This window comes from Diceros bicornis, chromosome 6 (assembly GCF_020826845.1).
Source record: "Diceros bicornis minor isolate mBicDic1 chromosome 6, mDicBic1.mat.cur, whole genome shotgun sequence".
Lineage (NCBI taxonomy): Eukaryota > Metazoa > Chordata > Mammalia > Perissodactyla > Rhinocerotidae > Diceros > Diceros bicornis.
The window spans coordinates 67,639,702-67,666,324 of record NC_080745.1 but is presented as its reverse complement, the minus strand read 5'-3'; the positions used below and the strand labels follow the sequence as shown (position 1 = coordinate 67,666,324).

The 26,623-nt window shown below is 47.4% G+C and overlaps 2 protein-coding genes across 9 annotated transcripts in view; both read right to left on the bottom strand.

Moving 5' to 3' along the window:
- The window catches only part of WBP1L (WW domain binding protein 1 like), a 58,789-nt gene extending 56,576 nt beyond the window's left edge, over positions 1–2,213 (bottom strand). Inside the window, exon 1 of the mRNA XM_058543896.1 lies at positions 2,049–2,213. Within this exon, the coding sequence (XP_058399879.1) occupies positions 2,049–2,138 (90 nt within the window). The 5' untranslated portion in view covers positions 2,139–2,213. The remainder of the gene's footprint in view (positions 1–2,048) is intronic.
- A 2,845-nt stretch (positions 2,214–5,058) lies between these two features.
- SFXN2 (sideroflexin 2) lies at positions 5,059–26,548 on the bottom strand. 8 transcript variants are annotated; one of them, XM_058543890.1, is made up of 13 exons: positions 26,470–26,548; positions 24,965–25,048; positions 15,880–16,064; positions 15,526–15,696; positions 14,056–14,154; positions 12,882–12,957; positions 12,483–12,568; positions 10,922–10,982; positions 10,481–10,547; positions 9,778–9,827; positions 9,389–9,438; positions 7,746–7,793; positions 5,062–6,909 (listed from the first exon to the last, which is right to left on the bottom strand). In XM_058543890.1, the coding sequence occupies exons 3-13, from the start codon at positions 16,038–16,040 to the stop codon at positions 6,810–6,812; spliced, it is 969 nt and encodes a 322-aa protein (XP_058399873.1). In that variant the 5' UTR covers positions 16,041–16,064; positions 24,965–25,048; positions 26,470–26,548; the 3' UTR covers positions 5,062–6,809. The 8 variants fall into 8 exon arrangements, with proteins under 8 accessions (XP_058399869.1, XP_058399870.1, XP_058399875.1 ...); XM_058543892.1 differs by lacking the exon at positions 24,965–25,048 and having other exon boundaries at positions 5,061–6,909; positions 26,470–26,488; XM_058543893.1 differs by lacking the exon at positions 26,470–26,548 and having other exon boundaries at positions 5,061–6,909; positions 15,880–16,057; positions 24,965–26,434.
- Positions 26,549–26,623: the final 75 nt, after the last annotated feature.

Genomic DNA, 26,623 nt, shown 5'->3' with positions numbered 1-26,623 from the left:
CTTCCGTGACCTAGTAACAAACCTCCACTTTCCACCCTTCCTCCTGCTAAAGAAATGGATCTGGTTCCCACCGTTGACTCGGAGGCCCACCATTGCTCTCCACCGGGGTAAAGCACCCACCTCCGAAGGCTCCAACGTTCCTAAACCAACCCTCTAACGATGTTATTTACTGGTTATTGGGAACAGCCTTTAGAGATACTTACAGAAATAGGTGCAAAGGAAAAGCAACAGTTTGCCCTATATATTGTTCTGTCAACATCTATACTTCTTAACTTCACCAGTCCTGAGACATAACTTTTCTAATACACAAAGAAAATGTGTTTCTCCTGCCAGTTTATGATTCTAACTGGGAAGACAAAGAACCCCAACAAAAGCCTAAAACCGAAGGATCCAGCCCCAGAAAAGAGAATACATCACACCAGAAAATGAGCGCTCTTCCTTTCATGTTATTTCTAATATACAAAATATATTCTGGTGAAAAAACAGAGGATACTTCAACAGAGGATACTTCAACAGATAAATGAATAAACAAGTTGGGGTATAGCCATACAATGGAATATTATTCAGCCATAAAAAGGAATGAAGTACTGGTACATGCTATAATGTGGATGAACCTTAAAAACATTATGCTAAGGAAAAGAAGCCAGACACAATAGGTCACACATTGCAGGATTCCATTTATATGAAATATCCTGAAGAGGTAAATCCATAGAGACAGAAAGCAGATTGGTGTTTGCCAGGGGCTGGGGGAAGAGGAGAACAGGGAGGAACTGCTTAATGGGTAGGGGTTTTCTTTTGGGGTGATGAAAATGTTTTGGAAGTAGACAGAGGTGGTGGTTGCACAACACTGTGAATGTACTAAATGCCACTGAATTGCTCACTTTAAAATGGTTTATGTTATATGCATTTCATCTCATTTAAAAAGTTAATTTTTAAAATAGAGGATATTAATGGGCAAAACCAGATGCATATGTGAAAAGGCAGCCCATAAGCTCCTAGGGAAAAGGTAAGTATGCTGGCACTCTGTTTCTATTCTTGATCACAACACAAAGTTCAGGTGCTAAGCTGTATAGACTCTGCCATTGGGGCGGGGGGAGTTGTGTGTGTGTGTGTTTCTAAAAACACAGGGAAGGGAACAGAAAGTGAAGAAAACAGAATGGGAAAGCCTTGCCAAATGCAAGGGAAGGAGGGGTGATTCCCCCTACTGCACCCCACCCAACTTGGCACCAGGAGTAACGCTCCCATTAGGGTTTCGAAATGCCAGCTGCAGCTGGAATCAGCATAAGCAGGCTCCTCTGCTTGGATAAAAAGCAAGCCACCCAGCAAGAAAAGCTGGGGTGCTCCATTCGCTGCCCGTTTTGGCATCAGCACTACCCTTTGCTCAAAAGCCCTGAGCTGGCCCAGATCAGCATCAGTGACTTGCTCTTCCAGGCCAGCCAGCCTAACAGCAAGAGCTTGTTATAGCTCCAGTGTGCCCTCCTCCTGAGGGGTCCCGGTCTACTTCCCACCTGGCCTCCAAGAGTCCTGCCTCCAACACCACTAAAAATGGGGCCAAGACGCCCTCAGACCCTCCCCTGTCCAGCCTGAAATAAATATCTTCTCATCCCTTCCGCCCTCTCAGGCCAGCTCAACAGCCCAAGTACCCCTACCCGCACAGACGTACAGCCGGCATGGCTGCCTTGAAGACCTGCTCCACGGGGGCACACGAATGCGCCCCACACGCCCCAGCTGGGCACCACTATCCAGTCACCGTCATCCCAGCCCACCTTACTGCCGTCTCAAAGGCCCTTCACTCGCTTAGCACCATGCCTCTCCCTGCCACCTCCCTGACGCCAAAACCGTCACAGGTGTCCCTCAGCTAACCACCGACGCCCCCTTAGATCCTGTCCACTCCACGCGTGGGTGTCCCTCTCGGGACCCCTCAACTGTTGGCAACAACACTCCCTCAACCCCTCCAGCCAGGCAGCAAAGCCGCCTCCAGGTCCCTCCAGCCAGGCCTCGACGACCCCCAGGACCCCAGTCTGGCCCGGACGCCCCCTCCCCCTTACCTGCGGGGGTTCAGCCCTGGCTGACAGGGGGCCGGGCAGCGCCTGGAGGAGCAGGAGCGCCATGCCACCCAGGAGCCTTCTCCTCTCCATCCCCCTCCTGCTCCTGCTCCTCCGCCACGGCGCCGCCACCTCCCTCCTCCTCCCTCTCCTCCTCTTCCCTCTTCTTCCTCCTTTCCTTCTTTTCCTGTTTCACTCTCCCCTCCCGCTTCCGGCTCTGCTCCACCCCGCCCCAGCCCAAACACCCTCCCAGACACCGGGGAGGTTCTCCAGTTCCAGCGCTTCATTGGTCCTGCCCTTCGTCCATTGATCAAAATAGCTGTCGATCAAATCGAAGTCCCGCCCCCTCATGAAGACGGAAGATCAGAGGGATCCAGCCAATGAAAAGTAGGAGGAAGCCGGGCCATCTTGAGCGGTGCGGCCGTGTAAATGCGTCCCACTGTTCAGAGAGTGGCGGAAGTAGCCCCGATCGGGGGGCGGGGCCATCTAGAACGTGTACGGTATTGAAAAGTCTAATTCGGATGCAGCCATCTTGAATGTGGCGGAAGTACTAAATTTCCACAGTTTAGGAAAGGGAAGGGGTATGGTGATTCTAAAGGATGTTAGCAAATAAGTTATTTTTCGAAGCTAACCTGGCTCTCCTTAAGAAGAAAACAACTGCAGTCTAACAGTCTTTTGATTTTTTTGTCTTGAAGCACAGCGGTAGTACCAAGGTCCCTCTCGTGGTCTCGAACTGCCCAAGCAGTAGCTTAGGCCAATTTGAATTACCTATGAGGTAGTACGTTTACCTGAGGCACAATGTTTTGTCACCCAATAGTTCCAGGGACAAAATTCTATCGACTCTACTTCAGAAATAGCTCTGAATTCCTCCCCCATTGCTTCAATCCGTGTGCTCATCTTCTGGCTGAACACAAATGGTCTCCCTGCTGCCCTTCCAGTTGCCAATTCTTCCCTTTCCAATTCCTTTCACACACCACAGCAAGGGTGCTCTACCACATAAAACCAAACATTATTGCCTCACAACTTTCCCTCCTTAAATACTTCAACTACCTACAGGATCTATAGTCCAAACTTCTCAATATGATCCTTGCTGTGTCCTGGTCCCTGCATACTTCTCTTTATCTCACCTTCTGCCACTACATTTCCCCACATATTCCGCTCACACTGAACACTTAAGAGATCCCCAATGCACTGTGCTGTAATACACTTAATTTCATTTACACATTACACATACTGTTCCTTGTTTACAAACTCCTAGTTCCCAATCCCTTGTTTCTTCTTCTGGATTCACGTAACACTTGCCACACAGTGTATCTAATCTATGATATCTGCCTGGCTGACCCCTCTTACTCAATTTGCTTTTTGTATGGCACACCAAGTCTTATTCATTTTTTAAGAAATCCCTACAACATCCTGTATAGGGCCCAACCATGAGCTCAATTGATGTTGGCAAAATGAACAATCAAATGAAGACCCATGGCAGAGAAGCCAGCTGCCTGTAGCTGCCGATTTCCTGGCAAAAACCTGCCAAAGCATTGTACAGGCTGGCCCAGCCTAGCCCATAGCTGAGTCCAGAGGGAGTTTGTTCTTGGCTTAAATGGTGGCAAAGTGCGAAACAGGTAAGAGTGAAGAAATCGGTTTTGCCCTAGCTTAAGAATGTCCATAGTTCTGCCTCTACCTTGATCCTGTTTTCCCAAGTGCTGCAAAAGGTGACAAGTATTTTTCCCAATCTCGAGTTTCTTAGAAATTCATCCATCCCACAAATCAAGCTCCCTATGGGAGAAGTAAAGATTGAGTACTAAGCAAGGGACCAATTATTTTCATAGCAGAGGGTCTCAATCTTGGCCTCAAGGAGTTACAAATCCTCCATATAAAGGAGGACTTTCTCCCTTTACCTGAGAGCTCAAACCAAGCTACTGAACAGGACAAACACTAAACCCTGCACAGTCTGGATTCACACTGCCCACACCAAGGCGTTTTTGTCACCCTAACCACCTCTCTTTCCACATCCCACAGGAGCCCACTCAAAGAAAGCAGAGAGGCCTTACAAAATGGAGCTGAGATGCAGTTTGAGTGAACACTTTTAAATAGTGCCTCTGAACTGTAGCCAATACATACTTTTCCAAAAGAGTAATTGTCTATGGAAGAAGGAGGAATGCCAGGAGGCTTACGGAGCTGGGAAGGAAAGGGGAAGGTTGTCCATTCTTGAAAGAACATCAGTGCGGAATTGCTTCTGAGCTCTGGTAATGTTTTTCCTATTTGCCTTTGGAAATAGGCAAAGCTGAAGCTAGATCCCCTAGCCTAAGAAAGCTAGCTCAAAGACACTGACTTTTCTGTTCAGACATCGGCTAAAATCAAATTGCACGTTACGGCACAGATGAACTTTTGAGAACACTGTGCTAAGTAAAAGAAACTGGACACAGAAGGCCACATACTGTGTGATTCAATTTATAGAAAATGTCCAGAATAGGCAAATCTATAGAGACAGAAAGTAGATTAGGGGGGACTGAGGGCAAGGGACTGGGGCAGGGGCATGAAGAAAATGGGGAATGATTGCTAATGAGTATGGTTTCTTTTGGGGATGAGAATGTTCTAGAATTAGTGATGTTGGTTGCACAATTTTGTGAGTATACTAAAACTCATTAAATTATACTCTTTAAAAGGATGAATTTATATCAATTATATTTTATTTTTTATATATTTATTATAATTATATAATTATATTTTTTAAAAATAGGGGGAAAAATCAAACTGCAGCCAGTACCTTAGCCTCAGGGAAGAGGCCTTTTCTCTTTAGAGCAGTGGTCCTTCTAGTGCAGCCCCCAGACCAACAGAATCAGCATCACTGGGAAATTACCAGAAATGCAAATTCTCAAGCTCCATCCAGACCTACACAATTAGAAATTCTGGGGATGGGCCCTACAATCTGTGTGTGGGTTTTTTTTTGGGGGGGGGAGGATGATTAGCCCTCAGCTAACATCTGTTGCCAATCCTCCTCTTTTTGCTAAGGAAGATTGGCCCTGAGCTAACATCCATGCCCATCTTCCTCTACTTTTTATACGTGGGATGCCTGCCACAGCATGGCTTGATAAGCGGTGCCTAGGGCTGCACCTGGGATCCGAATCCATGAACCCAGGGCTGCCAAAGCAGAGCGTGTGAACCACTACGCCACTGGGCGAGCCCCGACAATCTGTGTTTTAACAAACCCCAGGTGATCCTGATGTATGTTCTTAAGAACCGTTACTCCAGGGGAAACTTTTTGTGTAAAAGGCCAGAGTAAATATTTTAGGCTTTGCATGCCACATACATAGGGTCTCTGATACATATTCTTCTGTTACGTATTTTGCTTTTTTACTTTTTTCATTTTTTTCTTTAAAAATGTAAAAACCATTCTTAGTTCCCAGGCACACAAAAACAGGTAGCAGGGGATTTGGGCCCTTAGGCCATTGTTTACCAATTCCTGCTCTGGAGCAATACAGCTGCTATGCTGGTAGTCCTCTGGACCTTCCAGCAAAGACAGGCGGATTTCTCTTCCATAATAAGGGAAATGAACAATGGCCTCCGGGCATCAGACAGGTTCCCCTTATAGTTGTGATACCCACCTCCATACCAAGGCCAGTCAGACCAGATCCTGAGTTCATTGTGTTCTTTCAAGAAATTTATTCAATTCACAGTGATGTCTTTTGAACAGTCAGTAAATTCTACTAGACAAAACTCATACAGACATTGATCCCAGGTAAGCCACAACAGCCCCTGACCCCAGAGCTTGAGAAATCGCCTACAGCAGCCAAGCTGGGAAGGACAAGTGGCTGTGCTTTGCTGTGTGCCCTTTAAGGCTCTTTGGTCTTGGTTGATTTCTTCTTAGCAGTGTCCAAATAAAACTTCCCTTTCCTATTCAGTACATACCAGTCTTTCTTTGGTGTTTAACCCAATGGGCTGAGGAAGGGAGGCAGCCAGGAAATCATACCCATTAAAATGTGTAGTTAATGCCTACATACATCCTTTATACTCACAGTTAATGGATTTATCTTTTAAACACAAAGAAGTAAAGTCAGACATGATTTTAGGGCAGGAGAACAAAATCAGTGTCAACAAACAGGGTTTGAAGCACCTGAAACTCTGCTGCCTCACACAGTGACCTTTTTCAGCATGAAGAACTCCTGGGTGCCTGAGAAACTCACGTTCAGCAGCACTCCCAAAGAAGCTTTCCGACTAGGGGGTATTGGGGAGAAGAATGGGGAAGAGTGAAGAGCCCCAAGGTGACACAGACCTCTTCCCTCCCCCTTCCTGAGTTAGTTAGAATTGCATGGGTAGGAGGTTGCACAGCGTGAGAAGAGGAGGAGGAGTGAAGAGGAAAGAGGAGTAGGAACGTCTCTTTGTCCCAGGGGCTCTTCCCCAATCCTGGCTGGAACCAGAATCCCAAAGGCTTCCTAATTTCTCCAAATGGTTTGCTTGAGTGTCTCCCCCAGGTCCCAGCAACTTCTCCCCGAAGGGGGTCTCAGCTCCTGGTCTCCAGGGGATGGGGGTGAAGGGGGAGCAGATAGATTTGGTCTTTGCTCCCCTTGTTCACCTTTATCCCCTGGAGTTCAGTAAACCAGGTGCCTGGTGGAAGCATGAGGCATCCTCCCCCTCACCCACCACCCCCCAACCCACATTGGCCTTCAGGCCCTGTTGGCAAAGGGGAGTGAGGGCACAGGTATACACAACAGCTAAGGAAGAGCTGGTGAATATGGGTATAGACTGGTCCTTGCTGGAGTGGGGCATTTAGAGACCCTTATTGAAGTAGACAGAAGGCACGAGTTCTCCATACTTGGCCCTGATGGTGTCTTGGAGCTCCGGTTCCAGATAGGAAACTGGCAATTCACTGAGAAGAGAACAGAAGAGAATTATGAGCACACACCTGGACAAGCAGCAAATTACCCTCAGATAAAGTCCATCTCAAATGCCATCTCTAAGAAGCCCTTCCCGATTTTCCCATCAGAAATATTAACAGCCTTTGTATACCACAGTATGTTGCTTTTACTTCTATTCAGGCCTGACTTCATTCTCCCTGGTGCTCAACTTCCATCTTCTCTACCAGATTACAAGCACAGTGCTCAGAACACAGGAGATGTCTAGCACATGACTAAGAAGTACCGAGAGTACTAAGGAAGGGGAGACTGGCATCTTCTCAGTCTATATTCAAGCTACCCCTGGCCTCCTGGAGCTAGTCCTGCCCCCCCCCCACCCCCCAGCCCACCATCCCAGTCTGATGCTTCCCTTCCTTTTTCCATCATCCTTTCTCAACCCCTCCTCCCCTTCCAGGTCATGCCAGGAAAGTAGAAAGGTCCAAGTCATCCACCCTCTGGCAAACATGAACCAGAATAGGTAGCTATCCCCTTGTTCTGTTTCAAAGACCAGATCCAGCCAGGGGATATGTATCTAATAACCCAAAGAGCAGGGTTGTTCCCCCAGCTCCTCTCCAAGGCAGCCCTTGCTCCACTGGGAGGGAGCAACTCATCTCTCTGCCCCTTGGAGATCTGTTTTGGTTTACCAATTCACCTGGGGTTAAGAAGCCCAGAGTTTGGGCTGACAGGCACTTGTCCTTGGACAAATGCTGCCCTTCCTGCCCCCTCCTCTCTCTTTCAGGACAGCAGGCAGGTCAGGAAGAGCAGAGACAGGGTGTTCAGTAAAACAAAGTGAGGAATGAAGAGCTGATACCATTTCTGAGGGAAGAGCCCACAGGCCACTGGCACCATGAAGATGAGGCTGGAAGAAAGGAGAAACCAAAGTGTTAGGCAGCATCTGCCCACAGGCCCACCCACACCCCTTCCCCGAGCCCCCAAAAGGAAGGGGGAGATGCCCATTCCCCTGGCCTGCCTTCCAGCTGGCCCCATAGCTCCTCTCCCTCCAACCCTCCTCCTGGTCTCTCAGTGCCAGGATATTCATTCTGGCACGGAATAAAATCAGCTCCCCCTCCCCCTCCCAACCCTAACCCCACATCCAGCCCCGGCATTCAAGGAGACGAAGAAGATAAGGGGGTCACTAGGGAGTGCGAGCAGCAGCCCTAAAGACCACAAGGCCCCGCTGACATGTAGGGAAAGCAGTGAGGGGGATGAACCCAACGTCCTGCTCCCGTATTCACTGAACACCTGGACTGTCGGAGAGCAGTAAAGGGCAGAGTTTCTCCAACTTCACTGTGCACGCAAATAACCTGAGGAGCTTGCTAAAATGCAACACTGATTCAGTAGGTCTGGGAAGGGCTTGAGACTATTTATTTCTAACAAATTCTCTGATGATCCAGGTCCAGGACCATGTCTTAGAGGATCTGAGAGTCTAACAGACCTGGGTTTGTATCCCAGCTTTGCCACTTACTAGCTGTGCAATCGGGGGCAAGTTACCTCAGAACCAGCAGAGGGAGGACAAGAGTGCCTACACTGCAGGGTTACTGTGAGGATTAAATGAGATAACATACGTACAGCACCCAGCCCATGGTAAGCGCTCCCTCAGTAGCAACTCATTTAGCAGAAGATAGGATAGCAGGATGTTAGACAGCCGAGGGTCTGGTCTCAGATTCTGCAATTACCCTTGGCCAAGTTTCTTCATCTCTCTAAGCCTCAGTTTCTCCATTTGTAAAAGGAGATGATGACAGTATATCAGTATATATACCTCTACAGCTGAGGGAATTAAGTGAAATTATAGATGTGAAGCATGGGCACAGTGGGGACACACAGAAAACACTCAGCACATGTTAGTTGTTGTTGTCATTAGCCTTGCAAAGCACTTGACAGGACACGTCCAGTCAATGGCAGGCACCCACCACGACTTGTAGTGCTTTCCTCCTGGGCGAGGCTGGACACCTGATAGCCCCAGGCCATCTCATCATTTTTGTCTAATCTTATTTACTTACTTACTTATTTATTTAGAGATGTAATTGACATGTAACATTGTATAAGTTTAAGGTGTACAACAGGTTGATTTCACACACGCAACACGATAATGACCACAGCATTAGCTCTACTGCATCACAGAATTATCATTTCTTGTTTGTGCTGGGGTTGTCTCATCATTTTTGTGACTTCTCTAAAACTGCTCCAGATCTAAGGTCAGAGGGGAGACCCTGGGACAGGAGGACACCCAAGCACTTGGCTTTCCACACAGATGTGTACATAGAGCCTAGCCAGCCAGGTGCCCTCAAAAAAGATGGGGCAAGAGCTCTCCAGATGGACCACAGGTGTTCTGAGCTCAGGCACTTTTGAAGTCACGTAAAGGAGTATGTGTTCTCCAACATGGGTGACACAAGAAGACAGATCTTGGGTGCCCCAGCCACCATAGAACCCAAACCAAGAAAATATGTTACTCACAAGCACCCAGACAGCAAAACCTGCAATGGGGCATGCAGAACCTTGACTTTCTGCACAAAAACAAACAAAAGAGAGACCCATATGGGACTTACATACCTTAAGGTGAACCCCACACCTGCCCTGCCACCGATCAGCCAGACAGAAACCCACAGGCATGAAAATCCTGCCTCTGAAGGGGAGAAGGGGAGAAAGTCCTTGTCTCTGCAGGCAAGGCCAAGAAACTGGCCGTGGTGTCTAAAACAGGCAGCCAGCAGGGACTGGGGTGGGCCCTACCTGAGTGAGATGAAGGGTGGGAGCTAGAGCGAAGGATAAGAGGGTCAGGAGCCCCCAGGCACAGGTGTGGTTGGGGGACTCTGGGCAGGGAAGATGACAATGAGAATCCCACTTACCTTCATGAAACGCAGTTTCTCCAGCCTTTCCATGATGACTGGCAGCAAGACTGGAAGAGACCAGGGAGAAGCTGGGGGGAGGGCTCTAAGACTCTGCCAAGACTCCTTTCCAAAGTCAGATCAGGGAGGAGTGGTTCCTCCTCCTTCCCCAGAAGTTCCAGAAAATACTTTTCATTTGGGAGAAGAACAGAAGACTACCTAGGCATGGCTACCCCCGACCTCTCCCCCAGGTCCCAGCAGAAGGGTGCTTCTCAAACTTCTCAACCTGCACACCTGTAGTAACAGGAGGACAAGTACCACAGGCCAAAAGCGTCCTTCTCACCACTAAAACTGTCCTTGAAGGCTCCTGCAAATAAGTTTTGTTTCCTACTTTGTCATGTGCCCCTGCTGGAAGCAAAACCATGGCAGGGAATTTATTTTCTCTACCACTGTCTCCCCAGCACCTGCACTGCATCCAGAACAATGAAGGCACTTAAGGAATATTTGTTGAATGAATATAACTTTCTCCCCCAAATCTCTGATTAATTGATGTTTCAGGAACTACGGTGTGGTTCTCCTGTGGCTTTCAGCACTCAAGCAAACCAGTCTGAGAAGCATGGTTGTAGAGGCTGAGGTCCCGCCTCCCACAGGAAAGCTGAGTGTGGCTGAGGTCTCCACCATGTGTTCCAAGGTCCCCCAGGAAGGGAGGGCTTCCCCATCTTACTCATGCCAGGGGCTGCCATGGTGATCCGAGAAATAACCACTTGGGTGATGCCTATGGCTGCAGCTCTCTGAGGGCAACAAAGAGTAAGTTGTCAGGAATGACCTTATCCAGTATACATGGGCTGTACCAGAGGGCTGGGTCAGGGTCAGGGTCACAGCCAAGTCTGAGCTGGTAAAGGGGAAGGGGTGGAGTGACCTCACCCAACCCTCTCCTACCCAGTCAGACTTTTATGGCTTCAGGATCAGAAATGATGGAGAAAGGACATGAGAGGCCTATTCTGAACAAAGACATGTAGAGAAAATCCATGGGGAATGAGGATGGAGTCAGGGAGAAGGCTTCTCAATCTTATAATGGAACCCAGGCCTACTGTGACCACCAAGGACAGGACAGGGTAGGAGAGGGAATTCCATCCTCCCACCCCAAAGGGAGGCCTCCACTCACCCGGGACTGACCAATCTCATTGTCATTCTTGTCCTTCACGCAGATGCCCTCGATGAGTTCCCTAAACATAGACAGGAGTTGCTGGACTTGAGAAAGCGGTGCAGGAGGACTGCCAGCGATGTGACACACCAGGGGACCAAGGCCAGGGCACTCAAGCTCTAGGAAGCCCCTTCCTGCAGCCTGGCCCTTTGGCCTTCCATCTGTACTTCAGGGAGTGATCTAGCTGTGGGCCCAGACTGCCTAGGTTGAACCCTAAAAGTGCAGAGTAAGTGTATGATCTTGAGCAAGTTCCCTAATCCTTCTAAAGACTCAATTATCCTCATCTACAAAATGGGGATAATCGTGGCACCCATTTCACAGGACTTGGAGAGGATTAAATGGGATAATGCCTGCAAAGTGCTTGGCCCAACGCCTGACACAGAGTGACTGCTCCACAAACAGTAGCTGCTCTGGCCATTATTCTCAGGCCAGTTCTTGCCAGCACTCAACCCACGACCAGGTAGGTGGCTGGGACTCATTCATATGTTGGGAAGGAGCAACTGGGTGGGGGAGGGAAAGAGGAGAGGAGCAATGTGTACGCATGACTAGTCAGGGAGTGTGCTCTTTCTGCAAGGGCTATTGTGATAAATTTCCATTTGCTGGTAGTCCCAAGAAAATGTGGCTTGTAGATATTGGTGATGACGATGGAGGCAATGATGATAACAGCAGCAATAACAGCTAACACTTATGTAGCATTTGTTACATTCCAGGCACTGTTTTGAGTGCTTTACACGTATTACATCATTAAATTTTATAACAGAGGAATGTCTATGCTTTCTCTAGTCAAGAAACAAGAACATGAGACGCAAAGGGTTTCTCCTTTTACCTTTCCTCTGCGAAGCTTAGAGCCGGGTGCCTGGAAAACATCTATCTACTCCTCTGGCTTCTTTTTTTATATATAATTTTATTTATTTGGTTTTTTCCCCTAAAGCCCCAGTAGATAGTTGTATGTCATAGCTGCACATCCTTCTAGTTGCTGTATGTGGGACACGGCCTCAGCATGGCCGGAGAAGCGGTGCGTCGGTGTGCGCCTGGGATCCGAACCGGGGCCGCCAGCAGCGGAGCATGCGCACTTAACCGCTAAGGCACGGGGCCGGCCCACCTCTGGCTTCTTTCAAAGTTTCTTGGTCCTGTTCTATCTCTGGACACCTCACTCTGCTACATTTCATTCTGTAAGCCATCCCCCGGGCTTTGGAAATAGGCAGAGTTCACAACTTAAACACAGTTGCAGTTGAAAGGACATGATCTAGTATAAAACTCCACAGGTCCACGCTATCCCCCCATCCCACATCATCCACAAAATGACTCCCATAGCACTCATCACAGATTAGACCTAAGTCACCCGCCACTCCCGAGCCATCACCTTTGGAGCAGCCAATCCTCAGGGACCTTTCAGAGGTGCAGCCCAGCAGGCCTCCTCACACCCACCTCTGCCCCAAGAAGCCACCCACTGCCTTGGTTTCTTGCCCCTTCCCTGCTAACCTCGTGGTTTGTAGGGAGGAAAAGGGATCCTTGTACTCACTGCTGTCGCATCATTGGGATGTTGACACAGTTAGCTGCAGCCACAGCAGCAAAGGGCACCCAGCGGCCCACCAGGGGTGGAGCTCTCTGTTGGGGGAAGGGAATATGGTCAGGCTCACTGAAGATGGGAAAGGAGGGGGATTAAGGACTATCAAACAAGAAATCAGACCTCGCTACTGCCACACATCCAGACACCCAGTCTGGGAACCCAAACACCCTCAAAGGCCTGAGAAAGACCAACCTGGGGACAGCTCTGCTGTAGTTCCCACTACTTGGCTGGGCTCTGGCCATACCCAACTAACGCAGACTGGAGAACTGTCTCCTGCCTCGAGAAAGTAGTTTTCCCTAGGACTTTGCTGCCCCCTAGTGGCCACCATGCCCACAGCGGCCCAGACCGTACCTTTGTCAACATGTTCATGCCCACAGCAGTGGCCACCGCAGTGGTTGTAGCTGTGATGTAGGAAATGGCCATCTGCCTAGTGGAGGAGAGAGATGCTTGGGAGTGGGGAGCCCTGCTGGCTGAGGGCAAGACTATGGCTTGAGTGAGAAAGTCTAGAAACTGGGCTTCCTGCCTGAGCAGCTCATGTGATCTGTCCCCAGCCTCAACTTGTGACCTCCTCCCCTACTCATGATGCTCCAGCCCCCTGGTCTCCTTTCAGTACTTGAACCATGCCAAGTTCTTTCCTGCCTCAGAACCTCTGCACACTGCTGGTCCCTATCTGGAGAATTCTTCCCTGGGCTCTTGCTGGCTAACTCCTTATCCTTCAGAACTCAGCTGAAATGTCAGCTCTGCAGAAAGGACTTCCCTGACCAGCCGATCTACACAGACGCCTTCTGCTGTTCTCTATTTTGTCACCCTGTTTATTTCCTTAATGGGAGCAATCACAGTCTGAAATTATTGTGCTTGTTTTCTTTTTTGTTTGTTTGTTTTTTTTTGTGAGGAAGATCAGCCTTGAGCTAACATCCGCGCTAATCCTCCTTTTTTTGCTGAGGAAGACCGGCTCTGAGCTAACATCTATTGCCAATCCTCCTCCTTTTTTTTCCCCAAAGCCCCAGTAGATAGTTGTATGTCATAGTTGCACATCCTTCTAGTTGCTGTATGTGGGATGCGGCCTCAGCATGGCTGGAGAAGCAGTGCGTCGGTGCGCGCCCGGGATCCGAACCCAAGCCGCCAGTAGTAGAGCGCACACTCAACCGCTAAGCCACGGGGCCGGCCCTGTGCTTGTTTTCTTAAAAGGCCTTAAACTCCATGAGAACAGGGACCACACATCTTACTCAAGTGTATCCCCAGCACCTAGAACCATGCCTGGCATATAATACACACTCAAGAAATATTTGCAGAATAAATGAACAAACGCATTTTGAATTGGTCTAGGAAAAAGATACTCTCCTAGTCAGCCTAAGAAAATACTTACAAACCCTGAAAAGGGAGACTTGGTCACCTGCCCATTGTAAGTCCCACCCAGGGAGGACTGACAGCCCAGGAACCCTTTAGAAGGGCTGTACCCCCAGAGACAAGAGGACAGCCATGTGCTCCAGACCCACGTGGACAGCCTGGGATTCAGGTCTCCTACCTGACTGACGTGGGGGAAGCTGCATTCCTGTTGGTATAGTTGACTAAGGCATTGAAGGACTGGTTCACCCACTGCCAGAAGATCACCGCCGGCATCGTCCTACCAGTAAAGGCCCAGAGAGTAGGATGGAAAGAGGGCTTGGTATACACCAGTCCAACCACGTTACCTGCTGTTCCCAAACTGTTCCCATGCTGTTTTATGCACCTGAGCTTTTGCACAGGCTGGCCCCCTGCCTGGAATATCCACAATCCCCGCTTCCAGACATGGCTAAATCCTGCTCTGTCGAGAGATCACTTCTTCCTTGGAAGCTTCTCGACTCTTCCGCTGCCAAGACATAGCCATTCCATGCTCCCTGTTCCTACAACCTCGTATTCTCCCCACAACCTACCACTTAGCAAGCTGGACGGTAGCTGTTTACTTCCTGGTCTCCTCAACAAAACTGGGGGCTCCTGGGGGTAGCCCTGGAGGGGAGGGTCTCAAGTCTTTATTGAGCCAAGGCCTGGCTCAATAACTGGACAAATGAATGCGTGTGGGACGAGGAGGAAGAGAGGAAAGGGGAGGAGTCACACATCCAGAAGCTCCAGAGAAAATCTATTCTCTCCCCAACTGGGCTGAAAGGGTCTTCCTATTTTTTTCCTGGGATACTACAGGATAAAAATACATTAAATTCACTGTTGAATAGCTACTTTTTGAAGAAGGAATTAGGATAGCTTATTCATTGAGTGTTCCAGAGAGGATTGCCTCAGTTAAAATTCAGACACCTGGGGCCGGCCCCGGGGTGTAGCGGTTAAGTGCACGTGCTCCGCTGCTGGCGGTCCAGGTTCAGATCCTGGGAGCGCACCGACGCATCGCCTGTCAGGCCACGCTGTGGCGGCATCCCACATCAAGTGGAGGAAGATGGGCACAGATGTTAGCCCAGGGCCAGTCTTCCTCAGCAAAAAGAGGAGGATTGGCATGGATGTTAGCTCAGGGCTGATCTTCCTCACACACACAAAAAAAATCCAGACACCAATGTCTCCTGGCTGTGTGAACTTGGACAAGTTATATAACTTCTCTAGAACCTCAGTTCTTCATCTATAAAATGGAGACAATAATAGTACCCCTCTGAAGGGTTGTTAAGAAGATTAAATGAAGTAATATATGCAAAGAATTTAGCACAGTGCCTGGTATCTGGTAAGAGATCAATAAAGATGATGATCATTGGTATCTGGTAAGGTATCAATAAAGATTATTATTTTATCATAATATGGCTCCTTTTTTTTCAATATCTTTTTTCACGCCTTCCAATTAAAGGTTATGAACACCTGTCTGGGCTAAAGAGCTCCAGCCTCACGGCCCATTCTAAGAGCAGGTAATTACAGTATACACACTTAGAAACCAGGTCAGGTTGGATATGTCAGCATGGTTCCGTCCTCCAACCCACAGAATCCAGGCAGCTGCGCCTCTCACTGCCTTGCTCCCGGATCCCACCTGTAGAACTGGAGCATGAAGCCTGTGATGATCATGCCACCAGGGACCTGGAAGGACATCCGCCCAATGACGTTCATCTTCTCCCCGGTGTCAGGGTGGAAGGCCGAGTCATAGAGCTTCTTGGCATACAGCAGCTGTTCCACTTGAGTGCCTGGGGGCACGACTCCCATCCTGCCACCAAAGGACAACAGGCAGAGTTACCTCCCAGTCGCCCTGTCCCGAGTCATCCTGCTCTCACTTCTCCCTCCTTCCTGATGATTTCTGCCTATTCCCTCATCTTCAGTCTCCACCTCCTCCCTAGGGGACCCATCAATGTCACCCCAGTGCCTCCAGCCCCTTCTCCTAACCGCTCACCTGCTCTTCTCCACCATCACCTTGGCCCAGTCCAGCTCCCGCTCTGGTAGCAGGACAGTGCGGGGGTCTGTGATATTGAAGAAGTGCTTCACCCGCCCCAGGAAAGTGCACTGGTCCCAACGGGGGGCATCGATGTCAAAGCCAGACAGGTCAGTCTCCATCTTGCTCACACACAAAACTGTGGACTTAAGGAACAGAGGAAAAGTAAGGATTGTCTCCAAAATCAGAGCTTACCCCAGAAGCCCTGAGCACCTCCCACTGTTACAGACTGCCTCCTTTCACCAGCCACTAGCATCATCTGACTCAGCTTGGGAAGGCCCCAGTGAATGGTCACCAGACTGAGCAACTGGGCACCAACAAGTGTTTCCTGAGTGCCTGCTGGTGGCCAGCCCTGTGCTTGATCATGCTGTCAGGGAGACTGGAAACAGGGACAACACGGTGCCTGTCCTTGGGGAGCTGAGTCTGACTGGGGAACAAGAGTCCATCCATGGAACAGTATATAATATGTACAGCAACAATAAGTATAGGAGATGAGAGGAAGTAGAAATGGGGGGCACAGTAATCAAAGGGGGCTTCCCAGAAGAGGTGGAATGCAAGTGAGGCCCCAGAAGATAAAATAGATTTATCTGAAGGAGGTAGAAGGCATGAGATCACATTAAAGGTAAAACAATCACAGATAAAGGTGGAAATGAACATGGCATAATCACTTTCATCATTTCAGTGTGCTTGTGTGTGTGTGCATGCGTGCACACATGGTACATGCCAGCCCTGTGAAAGATCCTGGCCACGGTTGTGAGTAAGGCACTGTGCCTGCCCTGGAGAAGTTGCAGAATGGGAGGCAAGCAAACAAGTAAATCAACCAGGACAGTAGTGTGAACAATGCTGTTGGCAGACATTGGGACCAGTGGAAAGCCAGAGAAGAGGTATCTAAAACGGAGATGACCATACCTCTCAGTTTGCCTGGGACTATTGTCGTGGGTAATTATTAATAGCACCCCTTTTTACTCTCAAAAGTGTCCAAATTTGGTAATAAATTATATGGTCACCTTATCTAAAATGGATGAGGGATTTAGAACACGCTTTCTGAGAACAAGAAATAAACAATGTTTTGAAGGACATGTAAAAGCTAGATAGATGGAGGAGAGGTATCCCAGGCAGAAAAAAGAGCCAGTGTTGAAAGTACACAGCGCATATGGGGACCTGACGAGGATGAAAACAGCTAACACTTACTGAGCTCTACTCTGTGCTGGACACTTTGCTTGGTGCTTGACATGCATTTTCTGAATTCATCTTCACAATAACCCTATAAGACACATACTCTTTAATTTAATCCCATTTTATGGATGAGAAAACTGAGGCACAGATAAGCAACTTTACCAAGTCACACAAGCACTACCCAGTGGCAGAGCCAGGATTTTAACTCAGAATTTACTTCAGATTTACTTCAGAATTCTTGCCTGTAACTGGGTTCTGGAATCCATGACTTGAAAAGCTAAGGCAGGTCTGATATGTAAAGAGCTTGGAAGCTGTCACTCCTGTCTTCACAACAAGACAAAAGCTGAACAAACTGAAAATCAACAACTCTTCTTAGACCCATCAGAGAATTAGGGTCACAGGCAAACTACCACCCCCAACCTGAGAGACAGGCAGGTACAGAGAATCACAGCTTACCAGAAGCAGAAGCCCACTCTTGGGGCAAGGACCACTGGAAAATTTAAACTAATCAACAAATTGCTGGAAGCTCAGTGTGGACCAGCTTGACTGCTAAAAGTTCCAGGAGGATTCGGTCTTAGAGGGGACCCCCACATTTTTGTGAGTTTTACCTCCAGGAGCCCCATCAGGGTCTCAGGGTGCAGATCAGAGAAAAATCCCCTAGTGCTTTTGGCAGAGAGATGGGAGAAGTAGCCATTCTTAAGTGTAGTGAGAGCCCTCTGATTTTTTTTTTTTTTTGTGAGGAAGATCAGCCCTGAGCTAACATCCGTGCTAATCCTCCTCTTTTTTGCTGAGGAAGACGGGCTCTGAGCTACATCTACTGCCAATTCTCCTCCTTTTCTTTTCCCCCCAAAGTCCCAGTAGATAGTTGTATGTCATAGTTGCACATCCTTCTAGTTGCTGTACGTGGGACGCGGCCTCAGCATGGCTGGAGAAGCAGTGCGTCGGTGCACGCCCGGGATCCGAACCCGGGCCGCCAATAGCAGAGCGCGCACACTTAACCGCTAAGCCACCGGGCCGGCCCCGAGCCCTCTGTTCTTAACAAAGTCTGCCCTCAAAGGGAACTATTCTACCCAAACCTAACTGGCTTGGGTTTTCCCAAAACCTAACTGGCTTGGGAGAAGGGAAATACCCAACTCCAGCCCCTTCTACCCTTCTTGTCTCACTTAAAGGGGTGAGGAGAGCCTGAAAAGCACTTATGAAGATCCAGGGGGGCAGGCTCCCTCAAAGACTCAGACCTAATCACCGGATATAGAACGCTCTCCTTCCCCTCACACTTTACCCCTCCAACAACAGGTTCCTGTACAATAACAGGGAGAACTGAATAACAAAAGAAAGAACTGCAAATCTTAGAACTTAAGAAGTCTCTAGAAACTCAAAGACAACAAGGGAAACAAAAACAAGGACACCAAAGGAAATGTTACCCTTTGACACTTATAGCTTCCACAAACAATAGACAGCCTAACTCCTCGCCAGATAAACATAAAACCTCACACACATCTGGCTTTCAACAAAAAATTACAAGGCATACTAAAAGGCAAAAAACAGTTTGAAGAGACAAAGCAAGCATCAGAACCAGATGATAGAGATTTTGGAATTATCAGACCAGGAATTTTATTTTATTTTATTTTATTTTTTGGTGAGGAAGATTGGCCCTGAGCTAACATCTGTGCCAGTCTTCCTGTATTTTATACGTGGGACGCTGCCACAGCATGGCTTGATGAGCAGTGTGTAGGTCCATGCCCAGGATCTGAACCTGCGAACCCCAGGCCGTCAAAGTGGAGCGTGCGAACTTAACGACTACGTGACCAGGCCGGCCTCTAGACCAGGAATTTTAAATAACTATGATTAACATGCTAAGGACTCCAACAGGAACATGGACAACATGGAAGCGCAGATGAATAATGTAAACAGAGAGATGGAAACTCTAAGAAACAATCAAGAGGAAATGCTAGAAACCAAAAATACTGTAACAGAAATGAAGAATGCCTTTGGTGGGCTCATCAGTAGACTGGACATGGCCAAGGAAAGAATCAGTGAGCTTGAATATGTGTCAATAAAAAATTCCCAAACTGAAAAGTAAAGAGAAAAAAGAATTAAAAAAACAGGATAGAATATCTAAGAACCTTGGGACAATTACAAAAGGTGTAACATACATGTAATGGGAATACCAGAAGGAGAAGAGAGAGAGAAACAGAAGAAATATTTGAAGTAATAATGACAGAATTTTCCAAAATTAATGACAGAATCAAACCACAGATCCAGGAGGCTCACAGAATACCAAGCAGGATAACTACCAAAACATCTACACCTAGGCATATTTTATTCAAACTACAGAAAATCAAGACCAAGAAAATCAACAAAGAAGGCAAATAGAGGGAAAAAAAACACCTTATCTGTAGAAGAGCAAAGATAAGAATTACATTGGACTTCTCTTCAGAAACCATGCAAGCAAGAAGAGAGCGGAGTGAATGAAATATTTAAAGTGTTGAAAGAAAAAGATTCATCAACCTATTATTCTGTATCCAGCATAATTATCCTTTAAACGTGAAGGAGAAATACAGACTTTCTCAGACAAACAAAATTGAGGGAATTTGTCACCAATAGACCTGACTTGCAAGATGTTAAATGAAGTTCTTCAGAGAGAAAGAAATAGGTCATAAACTCAGATCTACATAAAGAAAGAGTGTCAGAGAAGGAATAAATGAAGGTAAAATAAAATCGTATTCTTAATTGCTAACAGTTAACAAACAGATTAACAGTTTATTCAAAATAATAGCAACAACGTATTTGGTGATTATAGCTTACAAATAAGAGAAATGAATGACAGTATATATATATATGCTATATATGCATATATATATGCAGTATATCAATGCTATTATGAATGGGATGGAGGAATTAGGAATACTCTATTACAAGGTACTTGCACTACCAGTGAAGTGGTATAGTGTTATTTGAAAGTAGACTTGGATTAGTTGCAAATATATATTGCAAACTCTAGAGCACCCACTAAAAAAATTTTCAAAAGAAGTATAATCGATATGCTAAGAGAAGAGAAAATGCAATCATATAAAAAAGCTACAGCTTTTGAACTTTTGCCTGAAGTTTCAGGAAGCCATTAAAAGATTTTAAGAAGAGAGACAAGATCAGATATATAGTTTAGAAAGAACACTCTGGGCAATCATTTGAGAATAAACATAGGGTGGCAGGAACTCATAGGAGGCACAGAGACCAGCTGGAAGGGAACCCCAATAATCCAGGCAAGAAGAAGTGCTGCTCAAATGAACCCAGATGCACCAGAACAGAGAGGAGGGAACAAAAGGAGAGAACCTTTTGAAGCAGCAGAATCTGAGGATTTGCTAAGTGATTGGGTAGAGGAGGAATATTCTCACTCAGAGCTCAACCAGAGAAGTAGAATCAGTTTGCCCTTTGTGTATATATATATTATATACAGGATATTGATAAATATATAAAAATTGATTTAGTACAAGGAATTAGCTAATTGGCTGACATAATTGTGGGAGTTGGCTAAGTAAGCCTGAAGCCCGCAGGGCAGGCAGTTGGGAAGAGACGATCCTAGGGGAAGGAGAGCAATGCAGGCCCAGCTGTGGCTGAAGTCTCTGACCCCAGGGGGGCCTAGCCCTCTTTTAAAGGGATTCCATCTGATTAAGCCAGGCCACCCAGGATAATCTCCCTTAGATTAAGTCAAAGCCAACCAATTAGAGACTTTAATTATATTTGCAAAATCCCTTGACCACAGAACCTAAATTAGTGTTTGATCCAATATCTGGGAGAAGGCCTGTGTCTGCTACAAAATGGCTGCTTCTCCCACAGCCCATTCCAACGGGAAACATGCCAGAGAGGGGATCCTGGGGGATTTCGTTTGGCGTCGCCAAGGTGACACATCACAAGTATCTAGAGTGATACCTAGGGTTTCTGACTTGGGCAATAATGTGCTGAGAGAGAGAATGCAGAAAAAATAAGCTTTAAGGGAGAAAACAGTAAATTTGATTTTCCACATGTTGAGTTCCAAGTGCCATGGGACTTTTTTTCTTTTTTTTTATAATTTTATTTATTTATTTTTTTTTTCCCCCAAAGCCTCAGTAGATAGTTGTATGTCATAGCTGCACATCCTTCTAGTTGCTGTATGTGGGACGCGGCCTCAGCATGGCCAGAGGAGCGGTGCGTCGGTGCGCACCCGGTCCGAACCCGGGCCACCAGCAGCGGAGCGCGGGCACTGAACCGCTAAGCCATGGCGCCGGCCCGTGGGACTTTTTTTTAAATTGAGATATAATTGACACATAACATTATATTTGTACAACAGAATGATTCAATATTTGCATATATCGTGAAATGATCACCACAATAAGTCTAGTTAACATCTGTCACCACACATAGTTACAAAATGTTTTTTTCTTGTGATAAGAACTTGTAAGATGTACTCTCTTAGCAACTTTCAAATATGCAATATAGTATTATTAACTATAGTCACCATGCGGTACCATGGGACTTTCTTAAATGCAATAGGCAGCCACCTCTATCAGGTCCTTGACAAACGCTATGCCCTGTCCAGAATGCTATTCCTTCCTCTCTTCACTAAATAACACCTACTCATCCTTGTTTTTTAGGAATAACTTTCAGATTTAACTCTGTATCTTCCATGACTAAGTCATTTGTCTTTTTTCTTGAAAATTATCACCTTAACTGAGGATTTTCCATATATGTTAAATTACGAGTTCACAGGCACAGTTTGAGCAAGATTTAAAAAGCTATCTTCTTGAGTTATATGATCATCTAAATCCAAAACCACTCACAGAATTGAGCAAACAAAGCCAGTATTTGCATATTAGGGAGAGGAAATATTTGCTGATAGAAGCCACAGGCCTAGTCAAAAATGTTTTATATTAAGCGGTAAATGAAAGAATTCTACCAAAGACCACTACCTCAATAAAGACCCTTGGGTTATTGCAGCTGCAAGGGAAGTTACAGCAAAGCTACCTCAGAATAAATGGCAGTCTTTTTTTTGGGGGGGGGGGAGTCAGCCGTGAGCTAACATCCATGCCAATCCTCTTCTTTTGCTGAGGAAGACTGGCCCTGAGCTAACACCTATTGCCAATCCTTCTCCTTTTTTTCCCTTTTTCTCCCCAAAGCCCCAGTAGATAGTTGTATGTCATAGCTGCACATCCTGCTAGTTGCTGTATGTGAGACGCCGCCTCAGCATGGCCGGACAAGCGGTGCATCAGTGCGTGCCCAGGATCCGAACCCAGGCCACCAGTAGCGGAGTGCGTGCACTTAACCGCTAAGCCACAGGGCCGGCCCCTAAATGGCACTCTTAAAAGCAGATACACTGGCAAATAATTTCAAGGGCTCCCCTCCAACTCTCTCCAAAAAAAGTAGCCCTTTGCTCTTCAGGGACAGTCTAGAGTTATCTGCAAGGAAGCACCACTCGTCCTTCAGATCTCAGCTTAAACCTCCTTTCCTCAGAGAATCCTTTGAAGGACTCCCCTTCCTCCCTCCTATGCAACTAGATCAGGTACTCTGCTATAAGAGCTCTTGGCTCCATACTTTTTCTTCAGAGCTATACCAGTTTGCCATTACTCTGTGGTTTTATCCTAACTAATTGCCTACCTTCCCCACTAGGCCATAAGCTCCTTGAAGCCAAAGGTTGCATCCATTTTGCTCACCACGGTGACCCCAGTGCCTAGCATGAGAATTCAAGTATTTGCTGACCAAGAGGTCCAGTTTGTCAGCAATCAGATATTTAGGCTTAAAAAAAAGCACAGAGGTCTGGCTTAGAAGTAAAACAGTGAGTCAGCAGCATTGAGGTAGTTTAAGATCAAGTTTTTGAGTAAGAATACACAAAATGGGAAGAATAGAGCTGAGGACATACCCTGACAAACCACTACATTTAAGAGGCAAGCAGAAAAAAGGAAGCCCCAAAAGATGAGAAAGAACAACCAGAGAGGTAGGAGGCGAGAGTAGCCAACAAATGGGGCAAAGGGAGAGTGGTGGTCAGTTTTTAGATTTTTTGTTAGAGTGGGAGAGATGTCCACAAGTTGATAAGCTGGGAGTAAGTCATTTCCCTGGCAGGAAGAAGCCCAGCGTGGCATCTCCACAGCACCCCTGCCTGGCCCTGACTCCACTACTGAGTGGCACCATCTGGGGAAGTCAGAACCAGACAGCAAGTGTCCACTGCCAGAACTCTGACTTCGGCCTCTCCTGCTCCACCACGGAGCCGACGAGAAAGCTCTGGCTCTGCCCTCCAGGGACAGGCTGACTTGGCCTCCCGCAGGCTGGTTCAAAGACCAAAGGCATTTCACCCAGTCCCAAATGAACCCAAGAGTGGGAGGAGGGAAAGAGTTCACTTTCCTGACTCTGCATGAAGCTAAAAGGAGTCAGCCTGGTCGGCAGATCACACACTGCCTTGGCTTACAGAGCCCCAAGCTCACAACAGAGGGAGACAGCCCGATGAAGCAAAATGCTACGCTTCCCCCCTCAAAACACACACACACACACACACACACACACTTCTCGGACATCTCTCTCCACCCTCAACCCAACAACCCAACATTGGAAAGTCCTCTGCCTTTCATAGTGGAAGCACTTCCACCACAAAGGGGTAATCATTTGCTAAATTATGCAAGAACCTTTGCCTTCATTACTGAGGTCAGGAGATGAACTGCCCAGTCCCTGTGTTATGTAAAGCATAAGGCCAAGAAAACATCTAAAATCTATGTCCAGAACATTTCCCCCCACAGCACTGGCCCCAGTGGGGACAGTCTTGTGACTCCTTCAGGGCAAACTCAAGCCCTTCAGTTACATAATCCCATAGCATCCTGTCCTCCTTTGCAACATGTTGGGCTTTTGTTACTGTCACTTTCTTGTTATTTACAGTTATTTGTGGAAAGTCTGCCTCCCCTGACAGACTGTAAGGTTCATGCTGTAGCTCTCATCTGCCCTCTAAAAATACTCATTGCCTGCCTGAAATGCATTCCAACTTATTCCTGGGTTCCCTTGGCATCAGTATGTCACCTCTGGTAAGTCAAACTCAGAACCCCCCTTGGTTACAGAAGTAAGAGCTGGCTTTCTTTCACGAAGCTACAAATTGTCTACCCCACCTATACTGAGTCCTATCTGGTCTCCAAGTTTTCTTCCACAGTAACTCTCCCTCTTCCCACAGAAGCCACAACTAGTACTCCCTAAAAAGGTCACTCTCATGTCCAGGTGGCTCAACTTCTGAAGGAGTATGGTTCCACTCCTGGGAACAAGAGAGGAAGTGGAAATCAATCAGATGATTGACCGATACCTCCCTTTCCTTCTGGGATTAGAGAATGTCACAGCTCAAAGACATCAGGGATCCAAGATCTCAGTTTACAGAAGAGGAAACTAACACCTAGAAAGGTTCACATTGATTGAGGCAGCATGGTGAGCATTTGTGGCACACATGTTCCTGCACTAAGCACTGTGGCAGACATAACAGCTGAACAACAAACAGAGCCAATCCTGTTTATCCATCCAAAGATCTGACAATAGCTAGGGCCTTATTTTCCCAAGGTCACAATGCTCAGGGTCACCTAGATAGGTCCTCTATCCACTACAGGGTGCTTGTTTTAAGAAGGAAATAAAGAGAGAGAGAGAAGAGAAAAGAGGGAAAAAATGAAATAACCTACTACCTCTCCTGAAGTAATGCTCATCCTCCCAGAGAGAGCTGATTTTCTCTGGCAAACAGCATAAGAGCTCGGAGAACAGGCTTCCAAACTTCCTCTGGGGTATCCTCTTGCAAGGGTGTGGGGAGGAGGGGAGTACCCAAGATTTCTCTGTTTGTAGTCCCAGGTCGGGAGAAAAAAAAAACATCATCGCTGGTACTCACATCAGAGGAAGATCAAGGCAGCCAAAGACTCAAGCAAGTCAGACCCAAAGACTGCTGATGGGTGAAGGCTGGTGTCAAGGCTGCCTAAAGAAAGTTGGAGAATGAGACTATTAAAGGAGTAGGTCCAGGCATATGCCTCTATACACTCATGTGACTCCAAGGCAACCACAACCTTAGACACTGGACAACTTAGAAAGAGAAGGCTGCCTTGCCTTTTTCACAAAATAACCAACAGGCTAGAGATGGGTAGACTGTAGAAGTGCATGCTCTGAATTAACCATTCATCTTGTACCTCCTTAGTCAAGGTTCTGAACTGCATTTTCTCTCCAAGGATCTGAAGCAGGTATGCAGGTAGCAGATGTTTAAAAATTACTTTAGTTGAATGCATAAATAGCTAAGGACCATTCAGGGAAAATCTGCCTTCATTCCAATGATCTTAATTAAGCTAGAGAGCCTGCTGGTAGGAAGAGGGGCAAAGCCCAAAAACCTAGATGAAAGTATTAATAATAGCTTAGCCCTATACAGCACTTCCTATGTGCCAGGCAATGTTCTAAGTACTTGACATATAATAATCCTCACAAGAACCCAATGAGGTAGGTAAGAGCCACACACATCTGCAAACCTCCAGGTGTATAATCCATGCCCACACTTTATCAGCTCTTAAAACTTCTGAGTTTACATCTCAAACATAAACTACTCCGTTCCTCCTACCTGGACAATACAATAGTGTTTAAAAGCACTTTCTCAAGAGTCAGAAAGAACTAAGTTCAAGTCCCGACTCATTGCTTAAAATAACCAATGTATCCCTTAAAATAACCAATTTCTAGGGTTGTGAGAATGAAATGAAATCCTGTATGAAAAGCATTTCACTAGAAAGGATGTAATTTCCGTGAGGGCAGATTTTGTCCCCTGCTACGTCTCCTAGCCTAGAATAGGACCTGGCACATACATGATAACTCTTCTTCGAGTCCTCCGCACTGGGAAGGAGTGGGAGGTAGCACCTCCCAACTCACCCAGAATCCCTCTCGTTCTTCCTTGCCTGGAAGTGCAAGCCCATTTTTGCTTCCTTCGGGACTGCAGAGGGCGCACCGCCTGCTCCAACGTAGCTTAGCAAAACCTGGTCATCCCAAAACGCCTTTCACCCCCTCTGTCAGCTCACCTCAGCGCTCAGGGCCAGTCCTCAAGCTGCTTCTTGCCCTCCAACAGACATCCTCCCACCACCGGGACTCCTCCATCACGACTCTAACACGGTGTGTGTGGAGACGGGTGCGCAACCCATAACGCCCCCGCCCCTCAGCCTGGCACATGAAAGCGCTGGAGGCCATAAGGGAGAGATCCATGGGCAGCCCTAAACCACTCCTTGTGCCACGTGGCTTCGGCAGGTGGAAGCCTGGCCCGCGCTACAGCCCCGCCTAGGGAGAGTCAGGATAGAAATCCAAGCTCCCTCCCAGGATGAGGGAACTGGAGGTAGATGCGGCGGGTGGCCTTGTCCCAAAGCCCCTTACCTGGTCCGGGCAGGAATGCACTCAAGCAACTGCCACCAGACGCACCCCGCGTTGGAAGTCAGGCGAGGATGCACTTCAGGCCACCGCCCAGGAACCGCCCCTTGCCCCGCCCCCACGCGCCTCCTTCCCGACCAATCACAGGCCGGGCGGCCCC